At 33.9% G+C, this 12396-nt stretch overlaps 1 protein-coding gene across 5 annotated transcripts in view; it reads right to left on the reverse strand.

Moving 5' to 3' along the window:
• Positions 1–1902: 1902 nt before the first annotated feature.
• The window catches only part of LOC144958883 (serine/threonine-protein kinase ULK4-like), a 41251-nt gene continuing 30757 nt past the window's right edge, over positions 1903–12396 (reverse strand). For 3 of the 5 annotated variants that reach the window (XM_078891146.1, XM_078891144.1, XM_078891148.1), the window contains 7 exons: positions 9746–9892; positions 7977–8115; positions 6855–6996; positions 5418–5984; positions 4371–4459; positions 2160–3706; positions 1903–2100 (listed from right to left, as the gene is read on the reverse strand). In XM_078891146.1, the coding sequence (XP_078747272.1) occupies positions 3637–3706; positions 4371–4459; positions 5418–5984; positions 6855–6996; positions 7977–8115; positions 9746–9892 (1154 nt within the window). In that variant the 3' untranslated portion in view covers positions 1903–2100; positions 2160–3636. Of the gene's footprint in view, positions 3707–4370; positions 4460–5417; positions 5985–6854; positions 6997–7976; positions 8116–9745; positions 9893–12396 lie in introns of all 5 variants that reach the window. The other 2 variants (XM_078891145.1, XM_078891147.1) reach the window with 1 other exon arrangement.

Genomic DNA, 12396 nt, shown 5'->3' on the forward strand with positions numbered 1-12396 from the left:
TTCTTTTCATAAACTTTTTATACTACAGAAGAAACAATGTCCAGAAATATCAAAGAAAAATTGAAAAACGAGCACAACAAATGATGTCTCTTACACCAAGGAGAATCACGTCAATGATGAGATATTCCGATTTTATTCAGCCAATGTGCAACGTATCCTCCCAACAAGGATCACAAACGGAACTAAAAAGGGAAGATACTTTCCCGAAAAGGGGAGAAAACCCTGAGGAAGGAGCGTCAGCAGGAACGGAATTACTAGACAATGAGCGTGACTGTGCATCAGTCAAACATAAGACTTTATCACTTCCTTCAAAGGGAGATGACTACAAGCCACGCCCACGTTACACACTCCCTCCCCTTATGTTTGCTTCTCCTGGACGCAAAAAACAAAATAACAATAATAATATTCAGAGAAGAGAAATGGACATATTGTGAATGTAAATATTATCATTTCAAGTGTGATGTGTGCTATTTTTATCACTTGTTCGCATAATATTGGAATAACTTTAAGAAACACATTGTCTTTCATATTTTGGGATCCAACACCGAAATGAAGATGCACATTTGGTAGCTATGGTCTTTCAGTTTCAGGTGCTTAACTCATCATGGTTGTTTGAAACCAGTGAATATTTTCCTAATCCCCCCAAATGAATTTTAAAAATAAAGATTTAGGGAATATGCAAAGCAAATTCTCTATTGCTCATTTCCTTTCTCCCTTCCTTCCTTTAATTTGAAAAAAGAAGAACATCCTAAGTGTGGAATTCATTTTGTAATAAATAAATGTACAGAAATATATATTTGCTTTGGGTTTTTTATTTTTAAAAATTAGAGTAGCTATAATGGCACCACAAGATTCATTTAAGCACCGGGGAAAAAGATGAACAGAAGCAGATGAAAGAATAATTGTGCACTTGTAACTACCTAAGTTGAGATAAAAATCATTGCATTACCCCATTCTCTTTCTAGCAACCGAATAAAAAAAGTAGGATAAATAAGACTAGTTCTTAAAAGAATTTTTTTTAAATTGAATAAATATTAAGCTTCAATAAATATCAGGGAGACCTAAATGATTCTTGACATTTCGGGTTTCCCCATATATTTAATAACAAATAATTTAACATATGAGAAAACTGAACAACTTGATGTTCGTGAGAAGAAAAAGACTTTTAAAAAAACAAATGTACAGTCGCATCTCTCTAATCCGGAACTCCACAATCCATGTCTCCATTATCTGGACAGGTTGCCTGGCGACAGATTTGTTTTCTTTTTTCTTTGTACACTTTAGGGTCTGATTCCAGATGTCTTTGTAATCCAGACAAGAATGCTGGTAATGGAGGTGTTTGGATTGGGGAAATGTGACTGTATATAGAAACGAGATATGATTGTGTTTACATCTTCAACAGCATACAGCATCGTCTTAATATCTCCTTGTCAACAATCATTTGTCTTCTGTTATTTATCAAAGCTTAACATTTTCCATATTCAAATTGTTTGGATTTAAAGATTCGGGCAATAATGTTTTGACTACAGTAGAATCTGCATAAAACCAACTCTCTAAAAAGTCAACTTCTGGTTAAAATCAAAACCTCTTACTGGTCTCAAATTTTCTGTTCTTTATCTTAGTATAATCCATTGTTAATGGATAAAGTCAACCTTGCTTAAAGTAAAAGTCAACCAATCTTTCTGATCCAGCGGTGTTTGATTTATCTGGATTCCACTGTAATTCTAAGCCGAAACAGAGAAAACGAGTCCTTTTCCATTTCCTTTTTTTTTCTTCTTTCTATCTTCATTTTTCTTCTTCTTCCCTTAATTAATTAAAAACAATTTTCTGTTTTGCCTGACACGCAATTGTGTAAATGGCAATCTTCAAATAAAACTAGTTTAAAAAGGTAACTCAGATATCTTTTGTAATATTTTGGGACATTATGTATTAGGTATTCTTGGCCTTGTCATATAGTAAAGATATATGAACACCCACAAGGCAATAGAAATACAATACAGTACTGTAAGTGATAACACATGGATACACTTCACTTCACTTCACTCTTCAATCTAACATAAATGAAACTCTCTCTGTCTCTCTCTCTCTCTCCCGCTCACTCTCTCTCTCCCCGTCTCTCTCTCTCTCTCTCTCTCTCTCTCTCTCTCTCTCCCGCTCACTCTCTCTCTCCACCCCTTTATACTTACCCACAAACACCCACCTGCCCGCACAAACTCATTCATACCAATAATCAAAATCCACAATTTAAAAGTTTTAAAAATAGCTATAACTATAGATAGTATGCAGATGACGTCACTCAGGCCTTTGTTATTGTTTTTGCCATCCGCATTTGTGAGTTGTTCTCACTAAACTGTATTAACCAGACTATAAAAGTTCATGGTTACACAGAGTTTGTGTGTTGGTCCGTTATACTTCCGGATGGCAATGTTGTGAACTCCTTGGCCAAGCGCATTCTATCTATAAAGCATACAAAAAAAAAAGCAACAAAAAAAAAAAATAATATCAATCACACATTCATTCTTTATAAATTAAGACAATTTACTAAAAACACATTTCATTTCTATAATGACGACAAAAAATATAAAATTTCACTCGTTCAAATCATGTTCTTATTCTATCTCATTTATAAATCAACAAAAATAATCTATATAGAGAAGAAAGGGAAGCAAACTATTCCTTTTAAATTTTTTGTCTTGGATGCCTCTTGCTTTAGACTACTAAACTTCTCTGTACTAACAAAAATGTGAAAATAGAATGGCTTTGGATGGGAACAGTACAGATAATGAATGTTATAGGTACAAACCCTTCGTCAACAAAACAATAAACAAAGGAAAATTCCTTTGTTCATTGTTTTGCTGACAAAGGGTTTGTACATGAAACATCCATTGTCTATTCTCATCCAAAGCCTTTCCCATTTTCACCTTTTTAAAAGTATTTTGATGATCCCAGGCTTCAGGCAGCCCCAGACCACTCTCTACTAAATTTCTCTTTAAATACTTTGATCGTAGATGCATAGTAACATATTACTACAGATTTGAAGGCAGAATAATCTGTTTTTGTACAGAGTAGTAATCAGTTAGAGCCATACGGTCAGCAGAACCTGAGATTATCCCAGTTTCTGACTGTACCAATTACATGCTAGGTTTTTGATAGGAAGCTAGTCTATCACAAAGTACTTTCTTAAAGACATCAAAGACTCAGCTACTCAACTACTGCTGGGTGCACAGAGGCATATGATAAAAGGCTTGACTGAAACTGTCTTTACTATACCAATCTGCTTTTCAATCGCACCAGACAAGAATTGTTTTATATTGAAAATGTAACTTATAATTTAATTAAGTCAGATTTACAGTATTTACAGGAATTGGTCCCACAGTGATTTGAGTATAACGTTCTTCTTCAGAACAACTTTTGCAGATAACAAATCACCACATCTTTTTGATCATTTGGAAGTTTTCAATTGTTTTTTTTGTTACATTAGGATTTGATTGATGGAGCAGACATTGCATGAATCATGCTTTCACTTTCACTGTAAATGGCCAGCCATTCTGAGGATTTCAATTGTCTTTTGTAACAAATTATTGAAGGCCTTAATTGGATGTGATTGATGGAGCAGACATAGCGTATAACAGGCTTTCACTGTAAATGGCCAGTTATTTTGAGGATTTCAGCGGCAACTGTTGTCAATGCAATGTCGGCATGAGAACTGAGGAGGGAAACAAAAAAAAAAAAAAGTAATGAAAACAATTAGTGAATAAAAACACAACAAAGAAGAATAACATATTATTAAACCCCTTTCATTTGGGTAAAACCTGAATCTACTTTAACTAATAGCAAAAAATTATGAGCCGTCCCTATTATCCTTTGTAAAAAAAAAAGTAACATTTTAAGAATTTTTTCTCTCGCACGCGCATCCCATTCACTAAAAATAGGCTGCATATCAACTTCAAGATGCTGAACATATGCTGTTCTATCATTAAGCGGTACTAAACAAAAATTATTTTTAAAAAAAGAGAGAAACTCAAAGCACAGGGATGCTCTTAGTTAAAATTTGTTTAAAAGCCTGAAAGATTTTCTCATAAAGACCATATAATATGAAAATATTTCATGTAAAGCTTCTCTTCATCAAATAGTATCATCCTTAATTCATAGAAAAGGATACACAATATCCATCTAGCTTCCCCTAAACTGTTGCCTTTAAACAACCAATACTCTCATCTTTAAAAAATCACCTCACCAATATTGAACAGCCAGAAGATTTCAAAAAGCCGGTTTTCCAGTGAAAACACGGTAAAGCATGGAGAAGCTCTAGATAATCCCGATCTTTTAAAACAATTTTAATATTGGTTTGTTTAATTCTAATATGTTACCTGGCAGTGTCAGCCAAAGACTGGATGGTTTTGGCCAGGACGTCACCGTGTTTTGACATGGTAGCGACATGACGGCTGTCTGTACTCAACTGGGGAGAAAGAACAACAAACATGATGGAAGGTTGGGCATGTCATTATCAATCATTGTGGGAATGCAGGGGCTAAATTAATCTAAATAAATAAATAAATAAATAAATAAATAAATAAATAAATAAATAACCCCCAACAATTATACTTGAATTAACAATTTATGAATGTTGAAATAGAATTATTTGAACAAGAGCTCTATTGAAATTCCAAATCGATCTAAATATGATGAAATTCAAATTGTATTGATTGTTGTATCGTCAATTTTTAAGCAGCCTTCCCTGTATCGTAAAACGATTTTAAAAATTATATCAGACCATTTAATTGCTAAGATGAAAAGGGTCAACATGAAACATTGTGAGAAGAAATGAAACCTAACTTAGGCATATTTTAAAAAGTGAGAGAAAGTGAACATAAGATGAGATTTGAAGAATCATGGTATAGTCCATTTTTTCTTTGGGGGTCATGGTAGCTCAGTTGTTAGAGCACTTGCTTCACACGCAAAGGGACCGAGATCGCTATAATAAATGACACAAGTTGAGCACTTTCCATGAACCAAACATCTCTAAGGGCTTTACAGATAATGTGCTTTGACATGTTTGGTTCATAATAAACTTTTCTTAAAATAAATAAAATAAAATAAAATTCCCTTTATTCATCCAGAAGGGGAAATTTGTCTCTAGGGTCTATTCCAAGGGAAGACTGGAATAACTCAGGTGTCAGCTGCAGTGCAGCACTGTATATTGAGCTAGGGCGAGGTGACTTGCTCGAGCCCACACAGCACAGCAGTGGGTGATCGAACTCGGTACCTTTCGGGTACGAAGCAAAGACCGTACTGCTGAGCCACACTGTTGTAAACTGTGAAAAAGTCAGATAGCTAATCATTGAGTGTCAGATAAGTGGTGCTATATAAAGTAATATCATAACAATGCCACAAACAGGCAAAAAAAAAAGTCTTACTAATCTCTTGATGACTCTCAACAAGACTTTCTGTTTTCTGGCTTCTGTAGACTTGAGAGATTTGCTGAAACATTCCATATTATCATTGGACATGGCATCTTTGTGTTCCCCTCCAAACAGCTGGACCAGCAGGGAAAGGCATCGAATGGACAAATCTTGCACCTCATTGTCTTCATAACAAAGCATTTGTATCAGTAGAGAGGTGAGATCCGTCAGTGTCTTGTTCATCATCAGCAATTTTTCCCCAAACTCCGCCTCTTTGTGAGATCCGTCTCCCCCTTTATTTTTCATCTGTATTGCTCTTCGAACGACCTCTGAAACGTATTTCAGTATAGAATGCAGGGAGTCTAGCAATGTCAGCAACATTTGACTGGCAGCCTTGACGTCTCTCCCACCATCCTCTCCCTCGCAGACCGCACCCCAGGACTCAAACATCAGGCCAATGAGATGGTCTACCAATCCCTGGTCGTATAAGTCTCGCATGTTGGTGTCTTTGTGGGCCACAAGGCAATTGATGACTGTCACAGCCCCCTGGACCACTCGACCCAAAGGATTTGTCTGGTGGTCCTGTCAATAGAGGAGAATAAAAAGAAAATCCAAAAAAAATCAATGGATTGAAAAATATACAAATGACTCAAAAATGCAATAATAGAATATAACAAAATTTCAGTAAGGCAAATTGTAAAAGAAAAATTGCAAACTACAATCACCTGATTAAAAAAAAAAAATTGAGCTTTTATATAGTGCAACATCCACTAAATGTGCTCAAAGCACTTTACAAGGGGTCCCTGGTCAACAGCAATATATATCATATAGGATGATGCCTGTTAGCGATATTAGTTTTTCAGACAGAGACAACACTGTTAACAGCCAGGTAATCATTTTACACCTGAATATGGTGTGAGAATGTGAGTAAAGAGCCTTTTCCAAAGGCTCAACTATGCGCTGAGCGAGGCTCGAGCCCAGGACCTTCCGATCCAAAAGCGAGTGTCGTACCCCAAGACCACATGGCCGCACATTTTTAGTAAAGCCTGTGCATTCAGTAATTAATGGATGGCTGGATCTGATAAAGATAGACCAATGTCTTATCCATAAATTTGTTTTTAAAAAGTTGAGAGCAGGCACTGGTGTAGTTAATTTGACAATTTTTGGTACATATTTAAATGACCAAATATCCAACACAAAAATAAATGCATTTTTCTTTATGATTTGTCTAGCACTGTATCAATGACACAATTTCAGATTCCTGTTCAAATAACAATATCAAAGTATTAATGCCTATAATACTAGTATATATTCAGTCTCCTTGATTCATAAAGTTTTGAAAAAATCTAAAGGGTAACAATAAAACTTTGAAAGCTAGAAAATAGATAAGATTTAAAAAAATGTTTGATAAAGAGTGATGGCATGGAGATAAATTTAAAAACAATTACCCACCATCAAGACTTGAAAGATGACAACGACCAATCCCTGTGCCTCTAACTGCCGGATGAATTGGTTGTTGTGTTCTAGTAGAGCCAGAAGGAGCTTCAGCCCATAGCTTGGTAAAGGGTCAAGGTCGAGCAGAATAGGTTCAAATCTGAAAAGATGAAAAGAGAAGTCATATGTAGAGTATGATATTTAATGATTGGGTTGATAAAATTGTTTAGAAACAACAAATCTAAAAATCAATAAATCTTGTTTTAAAAGAAGTTCTGATTGTGTGACAAAAATTAAGAAAATAAATGAATATGAACATTAAACTAACTCATGGAAACTAACTTACATCATGAAAGAGGAAGAATTAAGTCACAGCATGAGGGTAAATGAGGGAGAGTTGGTTGTTTCAGGTTGGTGCAACCAATCCACCCATGGGTGTTAATTACCTACTGCACTACAAACTCATCCTAAGATGATCACTGGCTTTGAGTGTATTTCAATTGGTTAAATAGACATTGATGATGCCGACATATAAATACTATTTAAATTGATCACTTACTTACTTACTTACTTATCAGAACCAGCGACCACCTGAACTCTAGCCCTTCGGTCTTGTGCAAATTGAGCACAACACGTATTGTATTAGAGATGTTGATGGAAAAGCTTTGCTCGCAATATAATTGAATGTTGATAAATGCATAATGGTTGACTCGCCTCATTACATGCAAAATACATATAGACCATAGCTAGTACCAGTACCATACAGTTTGAACACTAAGACTACATCTGAGTCGTATCTTTAGTACTCTGCTATTGAGCTAAATGTCTCACAAGTGGTTAGGTATGGCATAGGCACTTGTTAATTTGCTGACTCGAAGAAATTGCTATAATCACAGGAAAACGATGACCTGACAAATATACACAGTGTTAATAAGAAATCCAAATCACAAACACACACACACACACACACACAACCACCAAAATCTATTTGTAGTATATATGTCAAACAGCCTTAAGTTATCTTTAGAACCCCTCTCCCTCCCCCCCCCAAAAAAAAAAACAAAAACAAAACAAAACAAAAAGCCCAAACAACCTTTACAAGGAACAATCTATAGAGATGATTAAATTTAAAATACTTACAGTGGAAGCAGCCTGTCAGAGATAATGTTTTGGAGTTTGGTGGGATCAACTCTGGTATCTCCGTTACCAAACTGGTCCTGGGTCAGGAAGACGGAGGCAATCTCTCCGAATAGATGGAGTGCTTGAGCTTTGGTATCCACTGATGAGGATGAAACAAAGTCAAACATTAATCATGTGTGTGTGTGTGTGTGTAGGTGTGTGCCTGTGTGTGTGTGTGTGTGTGCTGGTGTGTGTGTAATCAAAGCATTGAATGGTGAGAGATGAAGGAACAAAAACTTGTGAATGATAAAGTGTTTGGTAATTGTAACATGTCGATCAATACATGCTTGATCATAAATTTTCAAGAAACATACCTAGAACTGCCAACTCATGTTGTCTGCGAAACAACCTTTTTTAAAAATCAGAATTTTACCTTAAAAAGCAGGAAAAAAAAATAAAACAACATACAGATCATTTATAGCTTTAATGTATAAAATTCCAAACTGTCTGCTCCAGTGATGCATGAGGTAATCTGTTCTTGTTCATTCATAAGACACACCCAAGACATTTCAAGTTAAAGAAACAAAAATCATTTTGCCGAGTAAAGTTATCTATTTTAACTCAAATATTATACATTTAGCTTAAAATACTATTTTAAAGATTCACCTCCATTTAATACCATTTTATGACAATTGGTCACAGTGTATATAAAAAGTGTAAGGAAAAAAACAAAACAGGAAAAGACATTTAACCCTATCCTTACCAACTATGAAAAAAATCGTCACATTCGTTATGATGCATGCAACATATTTCTCATTTCAGATTTCTTTTGTTCATCACAATTATAGTTATGAAAACTTAGCGCTGAACAAAATAGGGAACAAAAGTGTGACGTCAAAAAAACTGATTCCAATCTCATTGGACATGTAAAACAACTCTTCCGGAGGCCTGGATACTTACCTTCTGTAATTTGTCTTTTGGTTTCAGATTGATGACATCTTATTTCTAGTCTAAATATATGCTGGTCGTCAATAAAGATCATCTGTCCTCACTTTTTCACTTCCTTGTAATCCTTAAAATCCGCCTATACAACCCTGCTACTAAAATAGTTACACCACCTTTTGATTCAATATATAACCTATTCATTATTAATATTCGGGAGGGCTGGTTACATACACACTTCCAAGGATTTTTGGAACTGGAAAAGGAGGTGTGACGTCACGACTTTTCTGCCCTATTATTTATTCCTTCTGAGTTAGAGTTTAAAAAATCAATTCTTATGTTTAATGGGTTTAATGGCCGCTTCAGGGAAAATCCGGAAAAAAGCTGGTAAGGAGAGAGTTAAACAGGGTTGCCAATACAAGAGGCAAAAATTTACTGAACTTTTACTCAAACACATTGACAGATCCCTTTCTGAGTGCTGAACTCCAGTAAAAAGACATTATGTACTTATTTTTTTCCATTTAGCAGATAATTGGCAATTACACTGAGGTTATTAACTCACTCAACCCTAACACCGACTATATCCGTAGTTTACCCCATGCCTATTTATTTCATATTTCTGAGACAAATTATAGGCGTAGTATCAAAGCTAATGTTTTTAGTTTTTACATGTTAATGGTAGTTGAGTAAAACTATCTATGCACAAGCTCATTTTAATACCTTTTTTCCAATTTTGAAAAGTAGCAAAAATCTCTAGGATTGAGTGAGTTAACATATTGAATTCCGTAAATATACGGAAAATTGACAACCTTGAATAAAAATAAAATCTCTTTTCTTCTTTTTCCTACCATTCTGACAAGCAATGAGAGCTGCCAGTTGTGGTAAAATGTGCTCCATGATGACCTGATTGTGTTGAATGAGGAGTGTAGGATGCTGGGATACGCCTTCCAGAATGGACAAGGATGTGTTGACAAAGTCAGACACGCTGATGGCAGCTGTTGACAAAAGACAGAGAACAAAGTTATGATGAGAGATCAAATAAACAGAAACCCAAGAGAGAGATCCAATACAACAAAAAAAAACCCCTAAAAGTATTAAGTACATAAAACTAAACTTACACCGTTGTGTTCAGCATTGTTAGATGCTATTGTCTAGGCATTCCATGAAGGAATATAGATAATCCATCAAACAACTGTCTGATGTCAACAGGAATCACCCGTGTTGTCCGAAGTGAGCAAAATTGAGGGTCTTGTCATATAAATAAACTGCAGTGCCTGAAGCTGTGCTCAAACCGGGGACGTCCCAGGTTACAGTGGGATGCTTTAACCACTTGGCCACCTTGCCCTACTCCTAAGCAATGACATTGTTTTCAAAGACGTTATGGACACCTCTTGCAAAATCTACACCTGAAGCCATATCATGTCAAAACAGAAACACATAAACACAGACACAAAACACTCTCTTTATTAATCTTCAGAGGAAATTTTTCTATAATTATCGCCCGAAAAAAAAAAAATTAAGAAAGAAAACAAAACAATTTAAACAACATCCCCCCACCGTTCCAAAAAAGAAAAAAAATTTAAAAATTCCAGACATCAGCCTTAGTGTAGCATATGATCAGCTTATCTAAATATGGATGAATTCCTTGTGCCTATTTAATTGATTTATATACAACATAAGAAAGCAGTCTCTCTTTAGGGTATCATTTTCTACCCAATTTTATTAATAAAATTCACTGTTCATGTGATTTTTATGCGATACAATATACAATGCACACTGTATGAAAAAGATGGGTATTTAGTACAGAAATACTTTCAATATTTGAACAAACTGAAAATTTCACAAATAAAATTTTAAAAAAAATAAAAAAATCCAACAACATTAAAAAAATGTCTCAAAGTTATAATAGCAATATTTCAAGGGGAAAATTTTCTAAATGCCGATTTCAAGGGAAGACTGAATAATCCAAGTGTCAATTGAAGTGCAGCTCTGCAATGTGAGCCAGGGCAAGGTGACCTATTCAAAGTCATAAAGAGGGGATTAACAGAATTTAAATCGGTACTCAAAGGACATTATGCTCTTTGATGTATACCCAAAATATTCATCAAAGAGCATACTACCCTCTAAGTTGAAAGCATTTTTTTTTCAAGTTTGATGTTGAAAGTAATTGAAGACCGTATTACTATTACGTTTTTAACAGAATTCACGTATTGACAGATTACAATGGTTGTAAACTTATCAATGAATATAAAATGTCTAGTCTCATGTTTAACCCTCTCCTTGACAACCTTTTTCAGGACTATTACTGAAATGTCATACCGACCCAACACACAAACTGAATTTTTAAATTCAAATATAAAACCAATAAGTATACACTACACATATTTTTGATGAACATTTCAAGCTACACAAAACAGCATTAAGTTCTTGTTAATATCACAAAGATTTTTCTTCAAATTTTGCGATTTGTAAAAAAAAATTTGAATAAGAAAAATGTTGTTTTATCGTAACTTGAGACGATTCCTATAGTTGGTAAGGAGAGGATAAAGTGAAAATAGTGTTTTGTCAAAATATTTGAATAAAATTGTGTTGAAAGAAGCGCATAAAATGGTATATTAACAAAATTTGGCAAAGATAATTGCGAAAACCATTAATAAATGTGTTCTACGTCTGTAAATAAATGAAATGTAAAAATGAGATGGGAGATTCAAAATCTGAAAAATTACTGCTCAATCTTACAATATATCTATTTTTAAGTTGTCAGGATTATTTAGATCTAGAAGCTACTTGAAAAATTATTTCATTCTTTTAAAAAAAGATAATTTAGACCCATTATCTTAACCCAATCTGAGCTTTGCTAACAAATTAATAAAATAAATACAGATGCGTACGGAGCAAAAACAATAAATTGGTTAAGAAAAATAAGTGAGCGGTGTAATTAATTTAGTCTAAGACAAATCTTGTAAAATTAGCTATGAGAATGATGATAATAATATTAATAGTAATAATAATAATAATAATAATAATAATAATAATAAAATAATAATAATAATAATAATAATAGATAATAATAATAATAATAATATTAATAGTAATAATAATAATAATAATAATAATAATAATAATAATAATAATAATAATAATAATAATAATAATAATAATAATAATAATAATAATAATAATAATAATAATAATAATAATAATTGTCATCTTTAAAAGAAACAACAAATATACAAAAAAAAAAACAAACAAACAAACAAAACAAACATCCAAAAAACTTGATTTATGACCCAAGACCCCAATCCATTAATAATAAATGTATCAAGAAGAGCAAATGGTGGAAAATTTGATTCAAAGCGGAAATGATCAGAATGAGAAGAGTTGCATTTCTTTTAGTTGAAGAAACGACACTCATTCAATCTAATGTAATGATCTCGGCGTTCAATTCTATCCTCTGAATTTTTAACCAATTCATCCAAAAGACCAATCTGGGAAACAG

This window comes from Berghia stephanieae, chromosome 13, assembly GCF_034508935.2.
Source record: "Berghia stephanieae isolate SIO BIC M18660-M18661 chromosome 13, UCSD_Bste_1.3, whole genome shotgun sequence".
Taxonomy (NCBI): domain Eukaryota; kingdom Metazoa; phylum Mollusca; class Gastropoda; order Nudibranchia; family Aeolidiidae; genus Berghia; species Berghia stephanieae.